At 41.1% G+C, this 23,703-nt stretch overlaps 4 protein-coding genes across 6 annotated transcripts; all 4 read left to right on the top strand.

Moving 5' to 3' along the window:
* Positions 1-11,005: 11,005 nt before the first annotated feature.
* LOC119030737 (olfactory receptor 2AT4-like) lies at positions 11,006-14,172 on the top strand. Of its 3 annotated transcripts, none has more exons than XM_037118562.1 (5): positions 11,064-11,100; positions 11,264-11,360; positions 11,829-11,954; positions 12,154-12,273; positions 12,447-14,172. In XM_037118562.1, exon 5 carries the CDS (start codon positions 12,504-12,506, stop codon positions 13,497-13,499), a length of 996 nt encoding a protein of 331 aa, XP_036974457.1. In that variant the 5' UTR covers positions 11,064-11,100; positions 11,264-11,360; positions 11,829-11,954; positions 12,154-12,273; positions 12,447-12,503; the 3' UTR covers positions 13,500-14,172. The 3 variants fall into 3 exon arrangements, with proteins under 3 accessions (XP_036974456.1, XP_036974457.1, XP_036974455.1); XM_037118560.1 differs by having other exon boundaries at positions 12,174-12,273; XM_037118561.1 differs by having other exon boundaries at positions 11,006-11,397; positions 12,174-12,273.
* A 114-nt stretch (positions 14,173-14,286) lies between these two features.
* Positions 14,287-16,602, top strand: LOC119030740 (cytochrome c oxidase assembly factor 4 homolog, mitochondrial). The gene is made up of 2 exons (XM_037118565.1): positions 14,287-14,445; positions 16,055-16,602. Exon 2 carries the CDS (start codon positions 16,088-16,090, stop codon positions 16,340-16,342), a length of 255 nt encoding a protein of 84 aa, XP_036974460.1. The 5' UTR covers positions 14,287-14,445; positions 16,055-16,087; the 3' UTR covers positions 16,343-16,602.
* Positions 16,603-18,190: 1,588 nt separating this feature from the next.
* On the top strand, positions 18,191-21,493 carry LOC119031555 (olfactory receptor 2AT4-like). Its single transcript, XM_037120117.1, has 3 exons — positions 18,191-19,287; positions 19,403-19,427; positions 21,313-21,493. Exons 1-3 carry the CDS (start codon positions 18,300-18,302, stop codon positions 21,491-21,493), a joined length of 1,194 nt encoding a protein of 397 aa, XP_036976012.1. The 5' UTR covers positions 18,191-18,299.
* Positions 21,494-22,000: 507 nt separating this feature from the next.
* On the top strand, positions 22,001-23,495 carry LOC119030738 (olfactory receptor 2AT4-like). Its single transcript, XM_037118563.1, has one exon. It carries the CDS (start codon positions 22,273-22,275, stop codon positions 23,266-23,268), a length of 996 nt encoding a protein of 331 aa, XP_036974458.1. The 5' UTR covers positions 22,001-22,272; the 3' UTR covers positions 23,269-23,495.
* The last annotated feature ends 208 nt before the right edge of the window (positions 23,496-23,703 follow it).

Genomic DNA, 23,703 nt, shown 5'->3' on the forward strand with positions numbered 1-23,703 from the left:
AATGGTTTGGTTTTTTTCCAAACTGAACTAAGCAAAAGTCCAGAAATGTTTTAAATCAATCCAAGTGTGAGGCGATCACACAACTTCCTCTTCACATCCTTTTTTCTGTTAGTAGTCACAAAGGATTATAGGAACCAGAATTTTCACAAGGTTTTTTTTTGTAGTCATTTTTAAAGAAATTATAAAATAAGTAACCCTGGTGACTTATGATTAAATATAGTATGATCCAGATATGGATTTATCTAAAAAAACAAGAACTTCATTTTCCATAGTTTGTGCTTTGAGCCAGAGTTAATCTTGTATTTAGCATGTAAGATGAATGCTACACTTACTGTGTGTCAAAAAGAAAAATAATTCAGGCATGATGAATATGTAGAGTCAACATTTTGATCCTGTCATGTGAAGTCGACAGTTTCCAAAGTTTGTTTCCAGCTCCAACAGAAAAAAAACTGTTTAAGCTCGTTACCGTCATTAATGGGTTCATTGGAATCGTCCACTTTTGATTTACAACCTCCTACAAATGTCAGCAACGAGGCTGTACCGTAATGTGGCACGTGTCAAAAGCATTTGTTGGGTGTAACTCTTTAGTCATCTTGGAAATGAGTCGAGACACTAACTGACTGTAAAGCAACGTTTAATGTTCAAATAAAACGAGTGCTGCCATCAAACAGAGAGAGTGCAGGCTGACGTTTAACTCATGAAGACGGAGAAAGAGTGAAAACAAAAAGTGCGGATCGTGCTCGGATTAATGGTGACGCTTTGTATTTAACATCTGGACACAAACACACGAAACACTTTGTCTCTGTTTACATGATCCTTGTTTCAATGTCTGATATAAGCAAATGTTCACCGTGGGTTTAATTAGATGGCCACTGCTGTACAGTCTGAAGCAGATATTTAACTATCTTGTCTTTGCTGCCATCTTCTCAGACTTCACGCTGTATAAACACTATAAACAGAAACATGTAAATCTAGGGGGAATGCCAAATGTCTGCAACGTGGACAATAAACCAATAAACAAATGTGCTTCTCCAAGCTCCCAGGGAGATAAAATGTCAAACTGACGGTGTGTAGGAGCTTCGGGTTTCAGGAATAAACAGTTTCCTCACTAGAATGATGTGGAGGGTGGAAGACGAGAGAACACTAGCGGGCCTAAACAGACCAGAATCTCTGGCTGGCAGGGGATGAGGTTCTCAGTTGCTGTGTTTCAGTTCAGGGTCTGTATCCTTCGAAGGAGCATTTGAAGGCCACTTACATCAAAACGCTGCGCGCAGGTTGTCCCAATTTGAAGGCTCCTCCAAATGCAGCCCACAAATGCTCCTTCTTTTCCCTGTTTTTGGAGGATGCACCACTATGATTCTTCGTGGCCTCACATATCCCAAGATTCTTTGCACACCTGAAAAAAGAAAAAAGAAAGAAAGAAAATGGCGACATCGCGTGACGTAGATCGTCACTTTTGCGGGCCTGGGCGGCAGAAATCGGGACATAAGGGTAAAACATCTGGTGACGCAACCAGGAAATGCTGCAAAAGCTAGACCTTTTGATTTAACAACAGCTGATGCGGGTAACAAGGTCTCTGAAGGACTCGCCTTCGAAGACCACAAAAGCCGGGTCCTTCAGAGGATGCAGACCCTGAACTGAGACACAGCAAGTGAGTCAGGAACAGATTCAGAACAAGGGTGAGAACCACATGGGTGTCATTCCCACCTGTTTTAAGCCTTCAGAAACGGGTGACGTCACGCGCTGATTGGCTGGAAGTGAATTGCCCCACGCTGCATCTACTCCTCAATCAGGAGTCCGTCTCCTCCTCCACCTGCACACATCTGATCTGAATCCACTGCAGTTAGTCGGGAAGGATTCTGAAAATCTGCCCAGAACAAAGAAAGACAGCACGTCTCAAACAATGGGACTGTTTACAATGCTGCCGACTAATTCTCTCATCAACCATCAGCTTCCTCTTTTTTCTGGGATTCTGGAACATAAATAAAGGGGTAGAAACAACAGGATGTTCTGTTGTAGGTCAACAAGACAGAACTGACTGCCTGTTCTACATATTCGGGCTTCACCGCTCCACTCAGCATTGCTCCGTTTCTTTGTTCTGTCTCCATTTTGCCACATTCTCCTCGCAGACACAGCGCCTGTCAAAGACATCCGCTCTGCCCTCCCTCTCTCTGTCTATTCCCCTCTCCCGCTCCTCTTCATCCAGGTAAATGACTTTATCCAGTTGAGTGACTTTGTAAGGACGTGGGGACAGGGTTTAAGCTGAGCCCAACGGAAGGGAAGGACGCAAGAGGAGAGATAAAGAAAGAGAAAGCAGAGAAAAAGATTCATTAGAGTTCTTTAGTCCAGGCACAAAATGTCCTTGCCTCATGCAAAGCGATGAGTCATCGTCTTGCTCTATATGCGAGTGTCTGTGTGGTCAAAACTCAACCAGGGGAGAAATATTATCTTTACTGTCGAACGGCTGCTGCTGTCAGAGGATTCAAAGACATCTGAACCTCAGATCACTTTGTAAATGTCATCCGCAGGGACACTCTCACCACGATGATGTGTCTGAGAGTCTAATGTGTCTCAGCCCATCAGCCGCCGACTGAAGACGGTTACCTTTACACATCACGCATCACGAGCTGTGTCAGACGGAGGGTGCACGTTACCTAATGTACTGAGTAAATGTTGCCTGTCCAGGTGAGACGGGAAGCAGAATGTTAGACATTCCTGATGTGATATATGGAAATAAGACTGATTACTGGGAATTGATTGCTGGACACACCTCCGCTGCTGTTTGAAACAAAGCAAAGGAGAAGAGTGTTAATGTTTAAAATAATTTGGAATTTTAAAACATCCTCACTAGTCGAGTTAAAGCGAAACTTGCCAAAATGCAACCTAGGCTTTTTTTTGTGAATGTACCCGAGTCAAACCTTCATGTAAAAGCATGATTACCATGAAAGAGGCACTTTAAGATTGACTATATTTTCATTTTCGGGTCAAGATAATTTTCAACTCAAATCCATGTCATGTCGCATTCAGAAATCGATATTTCTCGGCTGGTAGGACAGCAGCTGGAGGAACAAGCTACTGCTAATGTGAGTTCTTCAAAAACTTTATTTTAGTAAAGTCTGTGTACACAAACAATGTTCTCAGTGCTGGTGTTCATGTGTAGAGACCCTGGTGATACTACCAGCAAAGTTTCATGTTGTGTCGAGCCTTCTTACGGTTTTAAAAATAGAGATTTTGATGCTCTCACTGAAAATGAGCTTGACCCGAAAATCAAAAATACAGTAAATCTTAAAAGTGCCTCTTTCATCGTAATTATGCTTTTACATGAAGGTTTGACTCAGGTACATTCACAAAAAAAGCCTAGGTTGCAATTTGGCGAGAGTTTCACTTTAAGCACAAATACTTTAAGTGTTTTTATTTCTAAATTATATAATCAGTAACCACATGTGAATAATGTCTAGTATGAAACCAAGGAGCGTTATGTGTTGAACTTCTATTCCAGTATGTATTTTTGAGCCAGTGTAAATGTGATATTGAGCATGTCGAATGAACATTAAACTTGCTTTTGTGATTTATTGGTGTTTTTAAAAATGATTTAAATGATAAAATGGCTCCATGCAGCTCCTACGTTGTGATCCAAGTCTCCAAATGATTTCAAAAGACGTCACCGACGCTGCTGCGCTAAAAGTACTTCCTCCGTCTGAAGTGGGTGCATGACCTTGACGGTGCATTTAGTATGTATCATCTCTATCTTTTAAATTGCGTTGTGATCGTTGGGCTTCCACAGACATAAATTATTCTGGACGAGCTGCATGGAGCATTATTTCAGTCGTTAATCATGAACAGGTTAAGAGAATATATAGAAAACAATTACTTGTGCTCATATATACGCCTGCAGGGTTTGACAAGAGCTGGAAACTAATCTGATTTTCTGTTTCCCTCCTCTGCTACCACCGTCCTACAAAGACCAGCAAGCAGAACCTTCTCCTGCATCTCGAAGGGCAGTCTGTTACTCTGAAACGTACATTTTTAGCCCCACGATGTCCCAGAAGTCCCAGGAGTCGGGAATATATTGCAGCTCAGCTTCATTGTTACCCTCAGAATGAAACAGAAGCTGTTAACATTAATGAAAAAAAGGGATCAGCAGAGGAGTGAATGGTTTGACATTGCTTTTTTACTTCTCCTCTGCACTGATAATACTGCATGTGTTCGAGTGAAAGAGAAGCGGTAGAAGACCTAATTATCGAGATTAATCAAAACCAAAATTAAGGAAAACATTATTTCAGATGTGTAACTTTCACATCAAGGGTTGCCTGCACAGAAGCCCTCGACTTGAGAGCAAACTTCAGATTTCAGAGGATTGAAACGTCACTTAAGGCGATGATGGGGATTCCCTGAAGAGGACGAGCTGAGAGGAAGCCGGCGAAGGCTCGTTAAACCACCACTGAGACGTACACAGCGCTGACAATCACCACGCTCGCTTTAAATTAAGTGTCAGTTTTCCAGACCAACTTTTCCTCATTACTTCTTTCCGGTGGAGGCTTGTGGCGCCTGACAAGTTCTTATGAGATTAATTAAACTTAGATTCGAAGAGTAAAAGGTTTGTTTGTTATTGACGAGGTCGTTAACTGGTGGTAATGTCATCATAAAGGGAGCTCATTAGAAAGACTCCCAGGAGTCAGAGTCCTTTGGTCTGAGGTCAGCGTGTCCTGTCGGTGATAAATGCATCCTCATGGGGGAGTACTTTAAACCCGGCGCGTCATCATTTTATTTCTTTGACATCCAAAACTCACGCATAGGACGATCAGCTTCCTCTGAGTCGGGGAGATAATTATGAAATAAAGCATCAATCCCAGATTACACCTGCACGACTCACTCAATATTCCATTTTCTGACGACTCTGCAGGGTAATTACCAATCATGGGAACCAACGCACCGAGGTCTGATACTGTGAACTTCTGTCGGGACTCTGAGCTCAAAGGTCAGGTTGGTTTTGATCAGGTCCATGTGAGGTAATAAAGAGGACGACTGCAGTCCCAGCCTCAGTTTTTAATTCCTCCTGGACCTTGTGTGTGTGTGTGTGTGTGTGTGTGTGTGTGTGTGTGTGTAAACACAGCTGGCTGGTCGATTAGCCTTTGACCAGGAGAACAGATTCCATGTTAACAAGTTGCACAAGACGTCTAAAATCTATACACTAATTAAACCTGCTGACTCGCCTCTAAGTTCCTGAGAGGAAATAGTCAGTGTGTGTGATGAGCTTATGGAGGAGAACCAGAGCGAGACAGAGAGAGAGTCCTGACCTCAGCCTCTCACTGGAGGACAAACATTAATTTGTTGGATTTCACACGCTAATTTCAATCAAGTTCTTTCCAGCGAGGGCACAGGTGCTCGTCTTGGATCAGATGGATCGATTAACACGAATCATTAATATTCTTCACGTCCCTGGTCTGAGGAGTGATTGGAAAGGTGAAGCTGAGGCACTAGATATAACCCAGGAGCCACGGAAGTGATCCAAGTGAGACACTCTGAACATGGCCAAGTGCAATATCCAAATTATAGAGGCAGCATTCGTGTGACATGTGTGACAGAACAGCCTTATAATAAAGAACTGTGGCGCTGCAGAGATGCTCTGTCACATAAAGGTTGTTCTACAAAGTTGTAAGAAAACATGAAAAAAAGTCTCTTCTTCGTGACTTTAAAAGTTTTCTCAATCAAAATATGATGATCATTCACTAATTGCGCATCATCTCGAAATCTTAACATCCGTCAAAATAATATTGTTTGTGACACATCGTGCAGCTCTAATCTCCCAGAGGTGATAACTCAAAAATCCTACCACGGCTGCTTCTTTATGCACCAGACACAAACTTCCCTGCGACCTCACAGCGCTAATATTTCATAAAAACCTCACAGCAGTTTTTACAGCAGCTGCCTTGCAGCCTTCACCAGCTGGGCTGTCCTCTCAAGGAGAACCGCTAATCACTCCATCAAATTGTGAATGAATAATAAGATGTAAGATATGTCTCAGTTTGAAACCTGCATGATATCTTGTAAATCCGTAGACACCAGAGCTGCTACATCAAACAAGAGAGTGAAGGGCACAAAAAGACAGAAAGAGAAAAATGTAAATGTCCTAAGCAAATGCAATTTTGGGCAATGTAATGATTGTCAGTATGAGGTCAGAGTGGATCAGTTCAACACACTCGCCACACGTTATTCAGTCCCAGTAAACACATGCACACCAAACTGCACAATATCCAAGAGGAAAGATGGAGGAGACGCTGAAAGATTCACTGATCTTTATATTCTGTGCAGACCTTATTGGACTATCCAACTTATTTCATCAGTCCATTTAATCTATTAAGTTCAGATTTTACAGTATATGCTGAAGATTTCTATTATCTAATAACCAATAAACGGTTTTCCTGCACATGTTGTCGGCTGTTGTTGAGCCTCACTGTGATGTACCGGGCTCTGTTCGGTCCTGGGCTAGAAATTTGTCATAATTTCGCACCAGCAGAAGTGAGTTTCAACTCCAGCGGATTATAAAAGTGTTCAAGCTATTTTCCAGAACATTTTCAGCAGAATTTGAAATGTGGCGAGGACATGACCTCAGCACAAAACACACCTATGCTTTTGAATCATTTTTACTCCCATTGACATAACAAGATATTTGATGACATCATTTTGGGCTTTAAAAGACACTTTCACCATTAATTACTAATTAAAATGGGCAAATAAAATCCACAGATTAAACAACAATGGAGATAATCTTCTGTTGCAGCCCATCATTAATCTATTCCCTGCTGATGATTTTTTATGAATACAGATGAAGAGTAAATCTGATCTGCTCTGATGTCAGTCGGTGCTGTCTTGGCTTTTGCAGATCTGCCTTTTGGTTTTAACAGAATCAAACTCTATATACTGTATATTAAAAAAACTGCTCTCATTTCTTGCTTACATTGTAAATCTTTAACTCACTTTCTGAGAAAAACGCCCCCCGTGGCTTCGTTTTAATTACAGCAACACGCAAACATTTTTCAATGCGATGTTTGTTTTTGAAACCACTGAGGCACGTCTTTAAAAAATGATAAGAAAGCACTTCAATGCCTTATAACAATTATTCATCTTAATTACTAAGCGTTTAGTGCCCATTAAATCCCATTCACATCAATCACACCACCAAAGACTGCAGCTCTGCTAATTAGCTGCCAGCCAGTCTGTCTGTGCAGCACGAATCCTTGACGGGCAGCTCCTCATTCAAATGGCTGTGAGAAAAAAGAAAAAGTGCCATCTCAGCACTTTGAATATTTCATGCTGTCCTTCAGTCAAGAGTAGCTGCCGATCGTCTGAGCGATGTAACATCGGCCCGCTCCCTCAGAGAAAATAGCATCTGCTCTGACAACCTGTCCGTCACCTCCTGAGCATTCAAAGAGCTTTCTCCTCTCAGTACGAGCTGCTGTAACAACCTGGAGTTCAGCCTGAACCACAGGACACACCAGCACAGTAACATACTTTGATTTTTTTGTATCCCATTTATGTTTGAATTTGACAAATTCATCAGAAAAGTCCTGTTAAAACCTGCAAATTCTGCAGCTGCATCTGGATGGTTTCATGTGACCCAAGACCTGACAAACTTTATTAATTCGAGCAAAATGCTGAATAATCCTGGAACCTGAACAGCCTAAAATGTTAAAGAGATGCATACAGCTCAAGAATTATATACAACCTTTTTATATACATGTGCATCTGAGTGAATACTAACTTTTTGCACCCTTCTTGGGTTTCACTGGTAAAATCTTTAAACTGTCAACTACTGCCCTCCTGTGGCCACAATCTGCTCAGCCCTCCTAGTTTTTTGGTTACATGAACATTATTAAAAGGTGTTGAATGGATCATTTGAATTCAGTTATTTTAGGCATTATTTCTTCAAGTATCAGATATGAACTTTTCTGTAGCATGATCTCTCTGATGAAGTGTGTTCTTTCATTTTCTGGAGGCATTGCTTCATCAGAGGTCATGTGACATAGATTTGTTGGGTTTCAGTGTGTTTCTACATGCATCTCCCACCGACTTCAATACAGCTGTCGTTCTTATTTTAGGCTCCTCGATGGTCTCCTGTCCTGTGCAGATGTTTACCAGCTCCAACACACCTGATTCAAATGATCAGAGCACAAACTTTTTCCCTTTGAGGGCCGAAACTGAAACACAACATTGTATTGTTAATATAGAAAATGGTCCCTAAATCCTGTTAATCCATGTTGTAACAGCAGCTATTCTGACATGAAATAGTAGGTAAACACAGGTGCCTTTAATTAACACTATGTACCTAAACACAGCCTTTAATTATGTGATTAGTAACAGCTACTGTTTCTGCTGAGTGCCATTCTTGTTTTTTTTCCAGAGGCCAGCAGTGAATGTCTATGTTTAATCTCTATAAAGACCATGAATGCAGCATTGCGAGTGCTGCTGTTAGTGCTGAAGCTGACTGTGGTAGGGTGGTCACAAAACTTGGTGCCAACTGTGTCGGGCTGTCATGTCCCCAGAGTAAATTTAATTATATCTAAAGTTTCAACCATCAGTTTCACAGAGCAGAACACAAGTGCTCGTTTGATATCCATCATCCTTGGAATGAAAAGAATCATAAATCAACGTCAGGATGAAAGAACTGTAGATCCGGAGGTTTAGGTGCAGCCATAAATCACAGATCCTGCCAATTAACAGCAGGAGAAGTTTGTTAAACACAGTTAAAAAAAAAGTTAAATATTATATTTTGTGAAAGAGTACGTGCATGTCTTTTTTAAATCTCTCCTGTTACTGTCCATGGTCCTGAATCTGTTAATCCACTGTCGGAGCTCTTCTCACTGCCAATATCAATTCAAGGAGGTCAAGGCTGTAATCCAGCCTTATCAGGAGTCTGTAGTTCATTCATCTATTTTTACCCAATAACCTACATAAATCAAAGCACAACCCAGCTTCATAAGATCCCTCCTGGTATGAATCATCATGTCAGCATTTGTTATGGTTTAAAAAGTCAAGCCAAGGTCGGTGCACTATTCAGACATGGGCTGAACTGAGCACAGACGGTTACATAGCAGAGAGCCCAGTGGACAGTAATCATTTCATTATTTACTGCCTTGACACTTTGATGAGATTCCCCTTGGAATTTACAACTTACATTCATTTCATTATCAAGAAGGACGTGATGACCCAAGACAAAAGGATTGTGCCTCTTGAAGCCTCGCTAATGAGTCCCGATTGCGACGGCATCACCGGGGAGCGATGCTTAACGACCTTGCCTGCAAACAAACAAAGCCTCGACTCTCAAACCCTTCGTCTAATTAAACTTTTCTCTCGTTCATTACGAAAAGAGGGGTGGGAGTTGAAAAATGGCTGACAGACATCAAATAGCTACTGTTGATTTAAACAGCCACCTGTTTTTAGTTGTTGAAAACTGCAGTTTGGCACAGTTCCTTCATTCAGTGTGGGGTTAACATTTGAGCTGAAGAAGAATTAAGACTGCTCCTCATGGGTACTGTCTCGTAATTTGGACAATTTATATGCAAAATCTTGAGGTCTCATTGTGGTGTGGCGTTGTTTCAAATAAGCTGCTTTTAAAATGAGTACACAGCCTTTGCAGCTTATGATTTTCTGTTGTGTTTTTCTGACAATAAATCTTTTCACAGCTTGTAAACTGCATTCCACAGAACAGCTGACAGCAGCTCATATCTGTTCTGTTCTCGTGGACCCTGCTGGGCTCTTGGCTCAGTCTTATCACCAACTGTTCCCATTTTCCACGTCTCCTTAATCCTTTAACACTATTTTTGCAATGGTCTGGACAAAAAGTTTTCAAGAATTGATTTCATTGTTGGACTTCCAGACAGCTTTGAAAGCAGAGAGACACCATTATTGTGAGGATTCTATTGTACACACTGCCTGATATATTTTTAGGACAGGATGTTCTTTTTGGAAACAACACAATAGTTGATACATACAGACATTCCTTATATTTATATTACTGTTACGTCACAGCACAAGCAGCCAGTGAAAGTTATAAATGTGACACGAGCGGAGCAGAGGCTTTTAAACACTTCAATTCAACATTTCACGGTGTATTAAATATACATAACAAAGGAAACCAGGTTAGTCAAAGGGATGCACTAATACAAATACAGTTTCTTTGTCAATGTTATGAAAAGAAAAGTGACGGAAAACAGCAAAATCAAAATAGAAATGTCCTCAGTTTTTCAAAATAAGTCTGTTTGCTCTCTTGAGGTTGTTCTCTGATGAGCCTGCTGTTCATATTGTTTGTGTCTGGTACAAACGCAGCTAAGTTACTGTCGAACACAATCTAAAGTTGAATGGCGCCTATTGTTTGTCACACTTTGAACGCTAATTAAAGAGAGGACACCTCAGAAGGCGGTGTGCAGGGGCTGAGGGGCTTAGAGAAGAGGTTGGACACAAATGACTCATTAATATCACTGAACACCTAGTCCCATCACAGCTTTAGTTGCAAGGGTGTGAAACCTCCTAATGGATGCAGATGAGATTAATTAGGGTTAAGTGTGAACAGTAAAAGTTTTGTTTGTTACAGGCAGGCAGTCATTAACCAGCATCCTCTGGTAATGACATCACATACAGGGCTCATTAGCTGGACTCCCAAGAGTCAAAGAGGAAGGAGAGGGGTCTTTTGTCTGAGGTCAAAATGTCCTGTTTGGTGATAAAAGTCCTCTCAGGGAATATTGTTCTTTGTCATTTTGTTGTTGAGTCACTTCTTACAGTCAAGTTTAAGTGTGAAAGTTGTTTGAAGATTGTGGTTATAACCTTGACAGTGGTGGAGCTCGGTGATGTGTCGCTGCACCGTCCACAGGAACTTCAGTTGATATTTAGAGAAGAGGCACTCTTGGGGAAATGCCTCCCGTGCACAGGGGCTCCCGTCCATTTCCCTCCAAACATGATGCCGTTCCACCTGCTAATAGAGGCAGGTGAGATTAATTAGGCGATGATTTAAATAGTAGAAGGTTTGTTTGTAATGAGAAGGGCCATTAGCCGGCGTTCTCTGATGATGAAATCTTAAACTGGGTTCATTAGAAAGACTCCGAGGTGAATGATGCAGATACTTTAATCACACCCCAGAGAGGATGACGAGAACTGCTTTGTTTTTCACTGATTTCAAGTTGCTTAAATATTTATTTGTATTCTTGACATTACAACATGGTCTTAAATCATATTACCGTGAAATCAAATATCTCAGTATCCTCTGTAGATTTGTTGGTTTGTACTGGTGAGGATCCAGGCTGGCAGGGATGTTATCTTTGACCTGCCGGAGAACCAGTTTCACCAAGCACTTCATCAGAACAGAGGTGAGGCCGACGTGACTCAGCACAGCAGACCTTTTAGGTACAGGAACGGTAATGGCTGTCTACTAAAGAGTCAGGGATGTTATCAAGACTCTCGCCAGGATTCTTTTTTGTCACATCTGGCCGGTACACTTGAGGCGGAGTAGAGTTCACAGCCGAGGCCATGTTGAGGAAAATTAAAAAGGCATAAAATATGTAATGTGGCCTCTCACATTATGGAGTAATGTTATCAAGTGTCACTGCTGATGTCTCTTCTTGGCCGTTTTGATGCCAGCTCTCAGTCTTGTTCAGGTGGTGTTGTATGCTTACTTGTTACCTGACTAAACGGCAGCTTTTCTGGCACTGCAACCGCTTTTCTGAGCCCTAACTACTTCACTCACCCAGGCCTTCTGGTTGGGGAATGATCTTATTGTCTTTGTGATCAAATAAAGAGACCTGTGGTGATCTCTAAATCTCAGAATTTTGCTCCAGGCTGCCGGCTGCTTTGCCAGAGACCGACACCGCTAACATCTACAGCTCCTGGGGGCACTTTGAAGGGCAGCTGACGGTACTACAGCCAGAACAGAGGCTCAGACTGGCTCTCCTCTCAGCAACAGAGTGAGCATCACTGCTCTGGTGGCTGCGGGTGGGACGGGGGGGGGGGGGGGTTGTAGCAAAGAGCCCAGATCTTTGTTGACCATGTTTCAATGTTACTTAGAATCACAAAACAATAATTACATGTTTGTTCTGTTGGAAAGGTAATTTGGAAGACTCATTAGTCATTACTGTAGTATTCATCCATATTATTCATAATTAGAGGGCTGAATATTGTCTCAGGAGATGAAGGAAGGAGGTATTTCTGCTGTACGCTGGATGCAGACACTCAGTGGTCCGATCATATGGAGTCGCTCTGTGCAAACGTTCATCAGTGTATCAGGTGAGTCACAAGTATTCTGTTCCATGTTTGATTAAATGATAATAACACACTTTAATTCACTATAAGGATGGTTTTAATATGGTTGATGCCAAATGCACAAATGTATATGTCTTCATTTGAAGTATGTGATTGGACTGATGAGTGATAAGATTCATTGTTTTCCTCTTTTTCAGACTGTTGAGCTTCTAAGCTGAGGCTGTCCTCCAGCACACAGACTGTGGAGAGCAGAGATGTCTTTTCTCAGGACCTTTTCGAACAACTCTGACATCATTCATCCTCCAGGCTTCTATATCATCGGATTTGAGACATTTCCCTTCATCAGTGTCTACTTCATCTTTCTGGCGTTTGTTTACATGGTGACAGTGCTCTTTAATAGTTTGGTGATCTGTATAATTGTCTTTAATCGTTGTTTACACTCTCCGAAGTTTCTGGCTGTGGCCAACCTCGCAGTGATTGATGTGATCCTGAACACATGTACTATTCCAGGCATGATAAAGATATTCCTGGTTAAGGATAACTTTGTTCCATTCAACCTGTGTTTGGTGCAAATGTTTGTCTACTATATGTTTGGGACTTTGGAGTCATATGCACTGGCTATACTTGCCTATGACAGGTTGATTGCAATATGTTTCCCTCTGCGTCACAACTCCATCAACACATTGCAGAGTATGTCCTGTATTGTTGGCCTGTCTTGGTCTTTTTCTCTGGGAGTCATTGCATTTGCGACAGGTATAATGACTCGATTGTCTTTTTGTAACTCTGTCAGGGTGTTCAGCTATTTCTGTGACTATGCGCCTGTGTTCAGACTGGCCTGTAATGATTTCACAATGCAGTGGTCTGCAGCTACTTTGCTTACTTTCTTGCTGCTGGTGGGACCGTGTATTTTTATCCTCCTGTCTTACGTCAGCATCTTGGTGACTGTGTTCAGGATGAAATCTTTAGACACTCGAGTGAAAGCTTTGGCCACTTGTGTTGAGCATCTCATCCTTGTTGCTGTGTTTTACATTCCTCTCATTACCATTTTTACTGTCGGGTTTTATCTGCGTCTCATTGACCCGGACCAGCGTGTGCTGAGCCTGTCTCTGGCCTCTTGCCTCCCACCCTGCATCAACCCTATTGTGTATTCTTTGAAAACTAAAGAGATTAAAGTCAGAGCCCTGGCACTGGTCAGGAAAAATAAAATTGGCACAGACCTACATAAGAGCAAACCTCAGAGAGGTAAATGAAATGTCATAAAAATGAAGCTCTGAACATTTGTGTAGTGGCCTGGGCTCTTTTGATCCAGTCCTTCACTTTCAGTGTACATATGTTGTGTTGAAGGTTGTGTTTACGTGAACATAAACTAAGGGTAATTCTGGAGTCACGTTATTCACAAAAGCTTTGAATAATCTTCCTCTCCTTTATACTTTTGCTTTTCCCCATCTTTTTATCTAAATCCAGATTATTTCCCATATTAGCACAGTTTGTTTGATTGTGTCAGCAGGGCTGTGTTCAAAATGTATCTATGCAACTTTTAAAAACTTGTTGTTCATACTGTAAACTTATATTCATGTGTAGGCAACAATTTATTCATAACATGACATCACTGCCGTTGTTTCACATCATTTACTTAGAAATGATAAATTAACACTAACTCCAATAGGTTACAAGTTCTAGTCCTGCATTCAACACCTCCTGAGGTGAAAGTATGTAATCATCAAAAATTACATCAAAAGCAGTAGTATCAAAAGTAATCATTGTGCAGCAAAAATGGTCACCACCAGTGTTTTACTAATGAACTTTGTTAATATGCATGTTACAAATTACTGTTTCATAGGTTTATGGTGGATTTAATTTTAACTACTGTGCATACTGTTGTTTATTATAATCTACAACAATAAATCATTTTCAATAGCATCATGTTATCTGTAGCATCACTGCTCTTAGAGAACTACTGTGCGTGTCCCTGCAAAGTCAGTGTCATTGTAAGCTGCGTTCTAGCTAAGCAACGGAACCGATGCACGTCGGAACTATTTTACGGTTGCACATTCGTCCTCTGCTCAAATATATCCCCCCGCGTTAACGCCTGACCGCTGACCGTGTGGCTGGTTATAAAAAGTCCAGAGTGATGCAGGTTGTAGAAACTTAGTGTCAGTGTCTGGACGAACAGATTGACCCCATTGGAACACACAGGTGAGGAGACGGTGATGCTAATATGTGTGTAATATAGCCGTTAGCAATATTCGCGATAATGTTAGCTAACTTATGTAGCATTTGGTCACGTTGAGGGGGTGTGTGTGTTGTGCCGGAATGAAGAGGAATGGAGAGTTTGGAGGAAGATAGGAAAATAGAAGAAGCAGTAAAATCTATTAAAAAGACGTGTGTCCTCTGTGACCCGTGTAGTTACACAATTCGGCAACGGTTTTTAGGCACTGGGTCACATGAGATGGAAGCTATTGAAAAGAAATGTTGGATTTTCATAATAAAAATTCATATAAAATAGAAGAAGCATTAAAATCGATTTAAAAAACATATATCTTTTGTGGCCCGTGTAGTTACACGATTCGGCATTGGTTTTGTGTCACTCGGTCACATAAGATTGACGCTATTAACAAAAATAAGCCATCGCTAACAGATACATAACTCATTAGCAATCAACATTAGAGTGCAACATGAAATCGGTCTAGTACTGTATTTTCAAATGATGATCATCACTAATATCATCAAGTCAGCATGAGGACACACTGTTTTTGTGTTAATCAAACAAACAGTAGGGTAATTTATTGATGGTCTTTAAATCAGCCTCCAGCGCAAGGCGAGGCTCTGGGAGGCGAGCTAGCCGCCTTCCTGCTACCAACACTGGGTCAAACTGAGTGAGAGGGGCCGCTGGGTGTCTCCGGAGTGAAAGTCTGTGACTTCCTGCCTCTTTTGTCAAATCAACACGGTAGTCTGATATTAACTAGCAACACAGCTATATACTGGGTTGTAAGAATGTACACTTGGCAGCTGGTTAAGTTGGAGCTCATTATAACTGCTCACATCAAATATTTGGAATGTAAAATCATAGACTGCAAATGAGCTGTGAATAACTATATTTCAGTCATATGTAATGGAGTAAGGACAATTCTTTTCCTCTGAAATGTACTGGAGTGAACGGGTAAAGCTGAACAGCCTAAATGTAAAGTACAAGCAATACACTGAAATTAATCCAAACTACAAAAGCTGCAATTTTTCATGAAGGTATAAAGTGTAATAAAACAGAAAAATTATAAACAATCCATTGGTTGGCTGATGTAAGTGTTCTATCACAGATGTATCAGGATCAGTGGATTTGTCACCGAAAATGTGCTGACATTAAAACTTGGTTTATTCTGATTATTATGCATAAAAATAATTAATTGTTGAACTGTACTTGATGAATTTACATATATATATAAGTGTTTGATAACCACATTTGAGGGATTATTCATTGCAAAAAAATGTCTGTTGGTCAATATATCAATATCAGGATTCTTTTACTTCCAAATATTGGTATTGGCATCGGACCTAAGAAACAATTATCAGAATCAAAATACTGTAGTCCTGCAGAGATGTCCACATCTCCAAATCTTGTTTTCTACATGGAAGAAAACATGTTTTTTCCTTGAAAATGAGAATACAGAAGGAGATTTCGAGACAAGTTCAACGACTCAGAGGCCGGAGGGGCAAAAGTGTGCTGAAGGAACTCCAGTATGTACTGTGGTTGTCCCTTAAACTGTATTATCACTTGTTTATTAATAATGTTGTGTGTCATCCTCTGCAGACCCACTGAGTCAGCACTGTGCATTTAAACAGAATGGCGTCCCCTTCACCCCATGACCGCAGCCGTAAAGAGGATGACGAGGATGACCCTGTTGAGCGGATGATATCCCGCACTGGCTGTGCTGAGCTACACTATGCAGTGCAGGAGTGCATGGCTGAACACCAGGACTGGAGATTGTGCCAGAGCCAGGTCCAGACTTTCAAAGACTGCATGATGAACTTCCAAAACGCTCGGAAAGAACAGCTGAGGAAGCAGCGGGCGGCCTCCACTCAGTCTGCTCCCAGCTGAACAACAACACTCCACACTCACACTGAAGACTGTACACAATCTAATTATTCAGGGAAAATAAACGAGAATAAGCAGCTACAACATCTTGTCTTGGACATTCATTTAAGAAGTGTCTGTATTATACAGTTTGTCCACCAGAGGGCGCCGCAAGGTTAATTTGTTCTTATTGTAAACTGTCCTGCTCAGTGCATATCTTGATCTGAGTCACTACTGATCTTAAAAAAAATAAACAAACACATTTAATAAAGGAACAAAACTGATTGTTTGTGCTGTCTTGATGGACAAAAACATCTTTTTTCTTTGTTGATCTGTTTAAAATCCAGTGTGGATCCAGAATTCATTTTGTTTTTAATTTGTCAAGCATATTTCATAAGTATAAAGGAAAAGATATCTGGTATAAAGATTTCTATTCTATATTTATTAAAAAAATAAACAAGCACATTTAATGTAGGAACAAAACTGATTGTTTGTGCTGTGCTTAAATATTTCGTCAACAAATTATTTAAAAGAAAGGCAGCTAACAGTTCTCTAATAAATCTCAGTTGATTTTAGGATTTAGGCTAGATACTAGTTGTTGAATTATAGAATCACTGAGAATTTAAAATCTCTGATGTTTCATTTATGAAACCAGTGTGAGCTGTCTATGGTATACAAGAAATTGGAAGAAACAAATTGGAGTACCCCGGACACACACTGGGTGCCTCAGACCACGACTGGAATGAGGAGTGCACACTGAACATCCTTGGCTCGGTGTGAGCGTGCCTGGAGTAAGCCCGTGTGTCTTTGTTTTCTAAGTTGATCAGTTTTACTTCAAGATCACATTTCATTCACCTACAGTTTACTACTTCACAAACCAGAGCACCAAATCAAACCTTAACTTCTACAACAGAAGCTAGTGACCCCAAAGTGCAGGAGGTATCCTATTTCAGTAAACTTTTTATTTGTTGGAAATAAAGATAATACATGTTTTGTTTAATTGTCACCTAATGCAACAAAAGGTAGTGGAGTAGAGAGACAAGCTGGGCTTTCTGTTGCAGCACATCGTAGGTTTGGAAATTTACTGGTAAAGCTCTCATTGTTTAACTTGTTAATAGGTGCAAAAGAGATTAATTAGTCTCAAGTTTGAACAGTAAAATGTTTGTTTGTTACAGCACATGTCATTAAGCAGCATCACTATGGTGATGACATAGCAAACTGGGCCCCCTTAGAACCACAGCCTGTTTAATGATTAATGTACTGTTAAGGAAAACATTGCTGTTTGCTCACTTTGTACAAACAAACTTCATAAAAGTTCTTATACATCATAACGTATCATTATATCTAAGTCTGGGAATATTGATTTGATAATGATTCTGTACAAATCTCTTCCTCTTCTGAATTGACTAACAGAACAGTTGTCACAAGAGGCACTGAGGTATTAATAAAGTTATCACCATCAGTTTTACACTGAGCAACTGCGACTTCCTTTTATTTTGATAAGCTTCACTGAATCCATGTTTTTTAAAGGAGTGTTGTGAGAGGCTGAAACTCACTATGTCATCAAAACAATAATTTGATGTTTGTTTTGAGTACATACAATGTTACAGTACAACCCTGCTAATTATGGATGATGTCATTAATGGGGAAATGCATACGGCTTTAGAGTTATCTCAAGAGATCAATGAGGACACTATTTCAATGTGAACACAGGTCAGACCTGCAGTCGTCTGTTTGCTGCTTTTGGATGCAGCATCTAACAGCTGCTGTTAAACAATCTCTAAGTACATCAGGTGAGCCACAGTTGCTGGATTTCTGCCTTACTGGGAAGATATTCTTTATACAGCTTAATTTGAATGTTCTCTTCAAACTGGCGTAAATATTATAAATGTGATGTGATCATGCGTATGTTGGAATTTCCCTGTTCTTTAGACTGGAGAGCTGAGGCTGTCCTCCAGCACACAGGCTGTGGAGAGCAGAGATGTCTTTTCTCAGGACCTTTTTAAACGACTCTCTCATCATTCATCCTCCAGGATTCTATATCATCGGATTTGAGACATTTCCCTTCATCAGTGTCTACTTCATCTTTCTGGCGTTTGTTTACATGGTGACAGTGCTCTTTAATAGTTTGGTGATCTGTATAATTGTCTTTAATTGCTGTTTACACTCTCCAAAGTTTCTGGCTGTGGCCAACCTCGCAGTGATTGATGTGATCCTGAACACATGTACTATTCCAGGCATGATAAAGATATTCCTGGTTAAGGATAACTTTGTTCCATTCAACCTGTGTTTGGTACAGATGCACATTTACTATATGTTTGTATCATTGGAGTCATATGCACTGGCTATACTTGCCTATGACAGGTTGATTGCAATATGTTTCCCTCTGCGTCACAACTCCATCAACACATTGCAGAGTATGTCCTGTATTGTTGGCCTGTCTTGGTTGTTTGCTCTCGGAGTAACAGCCTTTGCGACAGGTATAATGACTCGACTGTCTTTTTGTAACTCTGTCAGGGTGTTCAGCTATTTCTGTGACTATGCGCCTGTGTTCAGACTGGCCTGTAATGATTTCACAGTGCAGTGGTCTGCAGCTTCTTCTCTCACTGTTCTGATTCTGGTGGGACCCTGTTCTTTTATCCTCCTGTCTTACATCTGCATCTTGGTGACTGTGTTCAGGATGAAATCTTTAGACAATCGGGTGAAAGCTTTGGCCACTTGTGTTGAGCATCTCATCCTTGTTGCTGTGTTTTACATTCCTCTCATTACCATTTTTACTGTCGGGTTTTATCTGCGTGTCATCAACGGGGACCAGCGTGTGCTGAGCCTGTCTCTGGCCTCTTGCCTCCCACCCTGCATCAACCCTATTGTGTATTCTTTGAAAACTAAAGAGATTAAAGTCAGAGCCCTGGCACTGGTCAGGAAAAATACAATTGGCACAGACCTACATAAGAGCAAACCTCAGCAAGGTAATGAAATGTCGCAAAAATGAGGCTCTGTGTGCAGTGGTCTGGGCTCTTTTGATCCAGTCTTTCCTTTTCAATGTACATATGTTGTGTTGAAGGTTGTGTTTTTGTTACACAGTTTGTCCACCAGGGAGCGCTGCAAGGTCAATTTGTTTTTACTGTAAACTGTTCTGCTCAGTACATATCTTGATCTGGGTCACTACTGATCTTAAAAAAAATAACACATTTAATAAAGGAACAAAACTGATTGTTTGTGCTGTCTTGATGGAAAAAAAACATCTTTTTACTTTGTTGATCTGTTTAAAATCCAGTGTGGATCCAGAATTCATTTTGTTTTTAATTTGTCAAGCATATTTCATAAGTATAAAGGAAAAGATATCTAGTATAAAGATTTCTATTCTATATTTATACCATTCAAATTTTAGCGGCTTAAATATTTCATCAACAAATTTCTCAAAGTTGCACCCTTGTGGCAGTGGTTGCGTGAAACCGGGGGTCTCACCACAACTTAATGCTTCCTTTGACTGCAACGTGATTTGTGGTCTCACAACTTTCAAACTGGGAGTGACGTCATTGAGATCCTGGCGAAGCTTCTGGGCTCACAGCCAATAGGCATCGGGTGAACATCTTGGGGGCAGGTCAACCGGAGTCACAGTTTTTCACACCTTTTTGGGCCCTGGATTCGTCCCTTTGTTCTTGAACTCCTAAAGCCCCAGTAGGCTTCTGATTTCTCCAAAGGCCTTCTCTTTGTTTGAGGCCATGTGGGGCAAGGCCCAACAGTGTCCCCCTTGGTCCTAAGGGTGGGGTGCTGGCCACGGACTTAGGAGCAACCCAAGGGCCTAACTATCCTTGTGTCCAGAAAACACGGGCGGTTGTATGAGCCACACGTCCTTGAGACGAGAGAGTAGTTGTTTTGATTTCACAGTTCAGTTCAGTTCAGTTCAGTTTAGTTCAGAGCAGTTCAGAGGCTAATGTCTGGGCATTGACAGAGAGGCAAAGTTTGGGCAGAAGGTTCTTAACTGTCCGTAGCTTATTCTAAAACATTTTAACAAACAACACATCAGCGTTTCCCTTAAAGCACCAGAACACAAATGGAAACAAAGAAGAAAAAGGAAGATAGGTGTAGAAGAGGAAATGTGGTTGTTAGCAAATGATTAGTAAGCTCTTCTCAGTCCTCCTGGGTCATCTATTGGCATTGTGTTGGTCTGTCCGGAAATGTGGTGACACTGGGAGAACAGAGTCTAGTCTGGTCTGAACAGACTAACTACCCCCCTGCTTCTGTCGCCTATCCTGCTGGTCAGGTGGTCTGAAGTCTTTACCACCCCCCCTTTTTCCGTTGGTTTTTTCACTGGTGGGGTGGTTGTCCTTGGGGTCCCACACGTGAAACAAACTTAGCACGAGACCTCTCGTTGCCTTTGAGTGATAAGTTTGCTTCCTCGGATGTTTGGATCCCCAGGACTCTTGCGTCTTGTCTCTTGATATCGAGCATACTGAGGTTCCTAGTCTGACAATACATCTCCACTTGACAGTGTATACTTTCATGAAGGTTGTGAATGAAAAGTGACTTAAAGCCAAATTCCTCCAACCCAGGTGTATTGCAGCCTTGGAAGTATGCTGCTTTCTGGCAGTCGGTAGTACTCCTTGGGAGCTTCCTGCCTCCTGTGAACAATGGCAAGAGCACCAATGGTGGCAGAGGAAGGGCTAGTACACCGAGAGTATTCTTCCCGTAAAGCCATGCAGTGTGCAGGGTAGCAGTCTCCGGCACCAGGGGGAAGTTGTTCCATGAAAACATGGACACTCCTAGAAATGGTCCTCCAAAGGAGCGAGAGCTTCTCGTGGGTGGATAGATTTGGAAGATCGAGGAGACAGTGGTCGACCTCTCTCAGATAATCGTCAAGGTTACAGTCCTTATTGCCGGGATCAAAACGTTTGATGTCCCTGGCTAAGGACTGTATATAACGTGGTTGCAGGCCATATTCCTGAGGGAAATAAGGTCCATCAGAGTAATCTGATGACATGTCTCTGTAGCCGCTACAGTGTGGGTCACTATAGCATGGGTCATGCTGTGAGTAAAGCTCACCGGTGGGCGGAGGTCCAAACCTGCGACTCAGATCTGACTGAGGAACATTACCTGGGGATGGGGCCCTTCTGTCTGGTAGGTGGCCCCTGGCGGGTGACCCATAGTGATCTGGTGGGCCGAGATCACTAGTTGCTCTGAGAGGGTCCTGGGATTGTATGGGATTGGGATTGATTGAACAGTACTGATAAGGAAAACATTGCTGTTTGCTCACTTTGTACAAACAAACTTCATGAAAGTTCTTATACATTATAACGTATCATTATATCTAAGTCTGTGACTATTGATTTGATAATGATTCTATACAAATCTCTTCCTCTTCTGAATTGACTGACCAACAGAATAGTTGTCACAAGAGGCACTGAGGTATTAATAAAGTTATCACAATCAGTTTTTCATTGAGCAACTGCGACTTCATTTTATTTTGATAAGCTTCACTGAATCCATGTTTTTTTAAAGGAGTTGTGAGATGCTGAAACTCACTATGTCATTATCAAAACAATAGTTAGATGTTTGTTTTGAGTACATACAATGTTACAGTACAACCCTGCTAATTATGGATGATGTCATTAATGGGGAAATGCATACGGCTTTAGAGTTATCTCAAGAGATCAATGAGGACACTATTTCAATGTGAACACAGGTCAGACCTGCAGTCGTATGTTTGCTGCTTTTGGATGCAGCATCTAACAGCTGCTGTTAAACAATCTCTAAGTACATCAGGTGAGCCACAGTTACTGGATTTCTGCCTTACTGGGAAGATATTCTTTATACTGCTTGATTAGAATGTGCTCTTCAAACCGGGGTAAATATTCTAAATGTGATGTGATCATGTGTATGTTGGAATTTCCCTGTTCTTTAGACTGGAGAGCTGAGGCTGTCCTCCAGCACACAGGCTGTGGAGAGCAGAGATGTCTTTTCTCCGGACCTTTTTTAACAACTCTCTCATCATTCATCCTCCAGGCTTCTATATCATCGGATTTGAGACATTTCCCTTCATCAGTGTCTACTTCATCTTTCTAGCATTTGTATATGTGGTGACAGTGCTCTTTAATAGTTTGGTGATCTGTATAATTGTCTTTAATCGTTGTTTACACTCTCCGAAGTTTCTGGCTGTGGCCAACCTCGCAGTGATTGATGTGATCCTGAACACATGTCTTATTCCAGGCATGATAAAGATATTCCTGGTTAAGGATAACTTTGTTCCATTCAACCTGTGTCTGGTACAAATGCATGTCTACTATATGTTTGTATCATTGGAGTCATATGCACTCACTATACTTGCCTATGACAGGTTGATTGCAATATGTTTCCCTCTGCGTCACAACTCCATCAACACATTGCAGAGTATGTCCTGTATTGTTGGCCTGTCTTGGTCTTTTTCTCTGGGAGTCATTGCATTTGCGACAGGTATAATGACTCGATTGTCTTTTTGTAACTCTGTCAGGGTGTTCAGCTATTTCTGTGACTATGCGCCTGTGTTCAGACTGGCCTGTAATGATTTCACAATGCAGTGGTCTGCAGCTACTTTGCTTACTTTCTTGCTGCTGGTGGGACCGTGTATTTTTATCCTCCTGTCTTACATCTGCATCTTGGTGACTGTGTTCAGGATGAAATCTTTAGACAATCGGGTGAAAGCTTTGGCCACTTGTGTTGAGCATCTCATCCTTGTTGCTGTGTTTTACATTCCTCTCATTACCATTTTTACTGTCGGGTTTTATCTGCGTGTCATCAACGGGGACCAGCGTGTGCTGAGCCTGTCTCTGGCCTCTTGCCTCCCACCCTGCATCAACCCTATTGTGTATTCTTTGAAAACTAAAGAGATTAAAGTCAGAGCCCTGGCACTGGTCAGGAAAAATAAAATTGGCACAGACCTACATAAGGGCAAACCTCAGAGAGGTAAATGAAATGTCGCAAAAATGAAGCTATGAATATTTGTTTAGTGGTCTGGGCTCTTTTGATCCAGTCTTTCACTTTCAGTGTACATATGTTGTGTTGAAGGTTGTGTTTTTATTATACAGTTTGTCTACCAGAGAGTGCTGCAAGGTTATTTTTTTTTTGTAAACTGTCCTGCTCAGTACATGTCTTGATCTGGGTCACCACTGATCTTAAAAAAAATAAACAAATACATTTAATAAAGGAACAAAACTGATTGTTTGTGCTGTGTTTATGGAAAAATTAAATTTGTCAAGCATATTTCATAAGTATAAGTACATCGTGGCTTTGGAAGTTTACTGGTAAAGCTCTCATTTTTCAATATGTTAATAGGTGCATAAGAGATTAATTAGTCTCAAGTTTGAACAGTAAAATGTTTGTTTGTTACAGCACAGGTCATTAAGCAG

The sequence above is a fragment of the Acanthopagrus latus genome, chromosome 13, assembly GCF_904848185.1.
Source record: "Acanthopagrus latus isolate v.2019 chromosome 13, fAcaLat1.1, whole genome shotgun sequence".
NCBI classification, from domain to species: Eukaryota; Metazoa; Chordata; class Actinopteri; order Spariformes; family Sparidae; genus Acanthopagrus; species Acanthopagrus latus.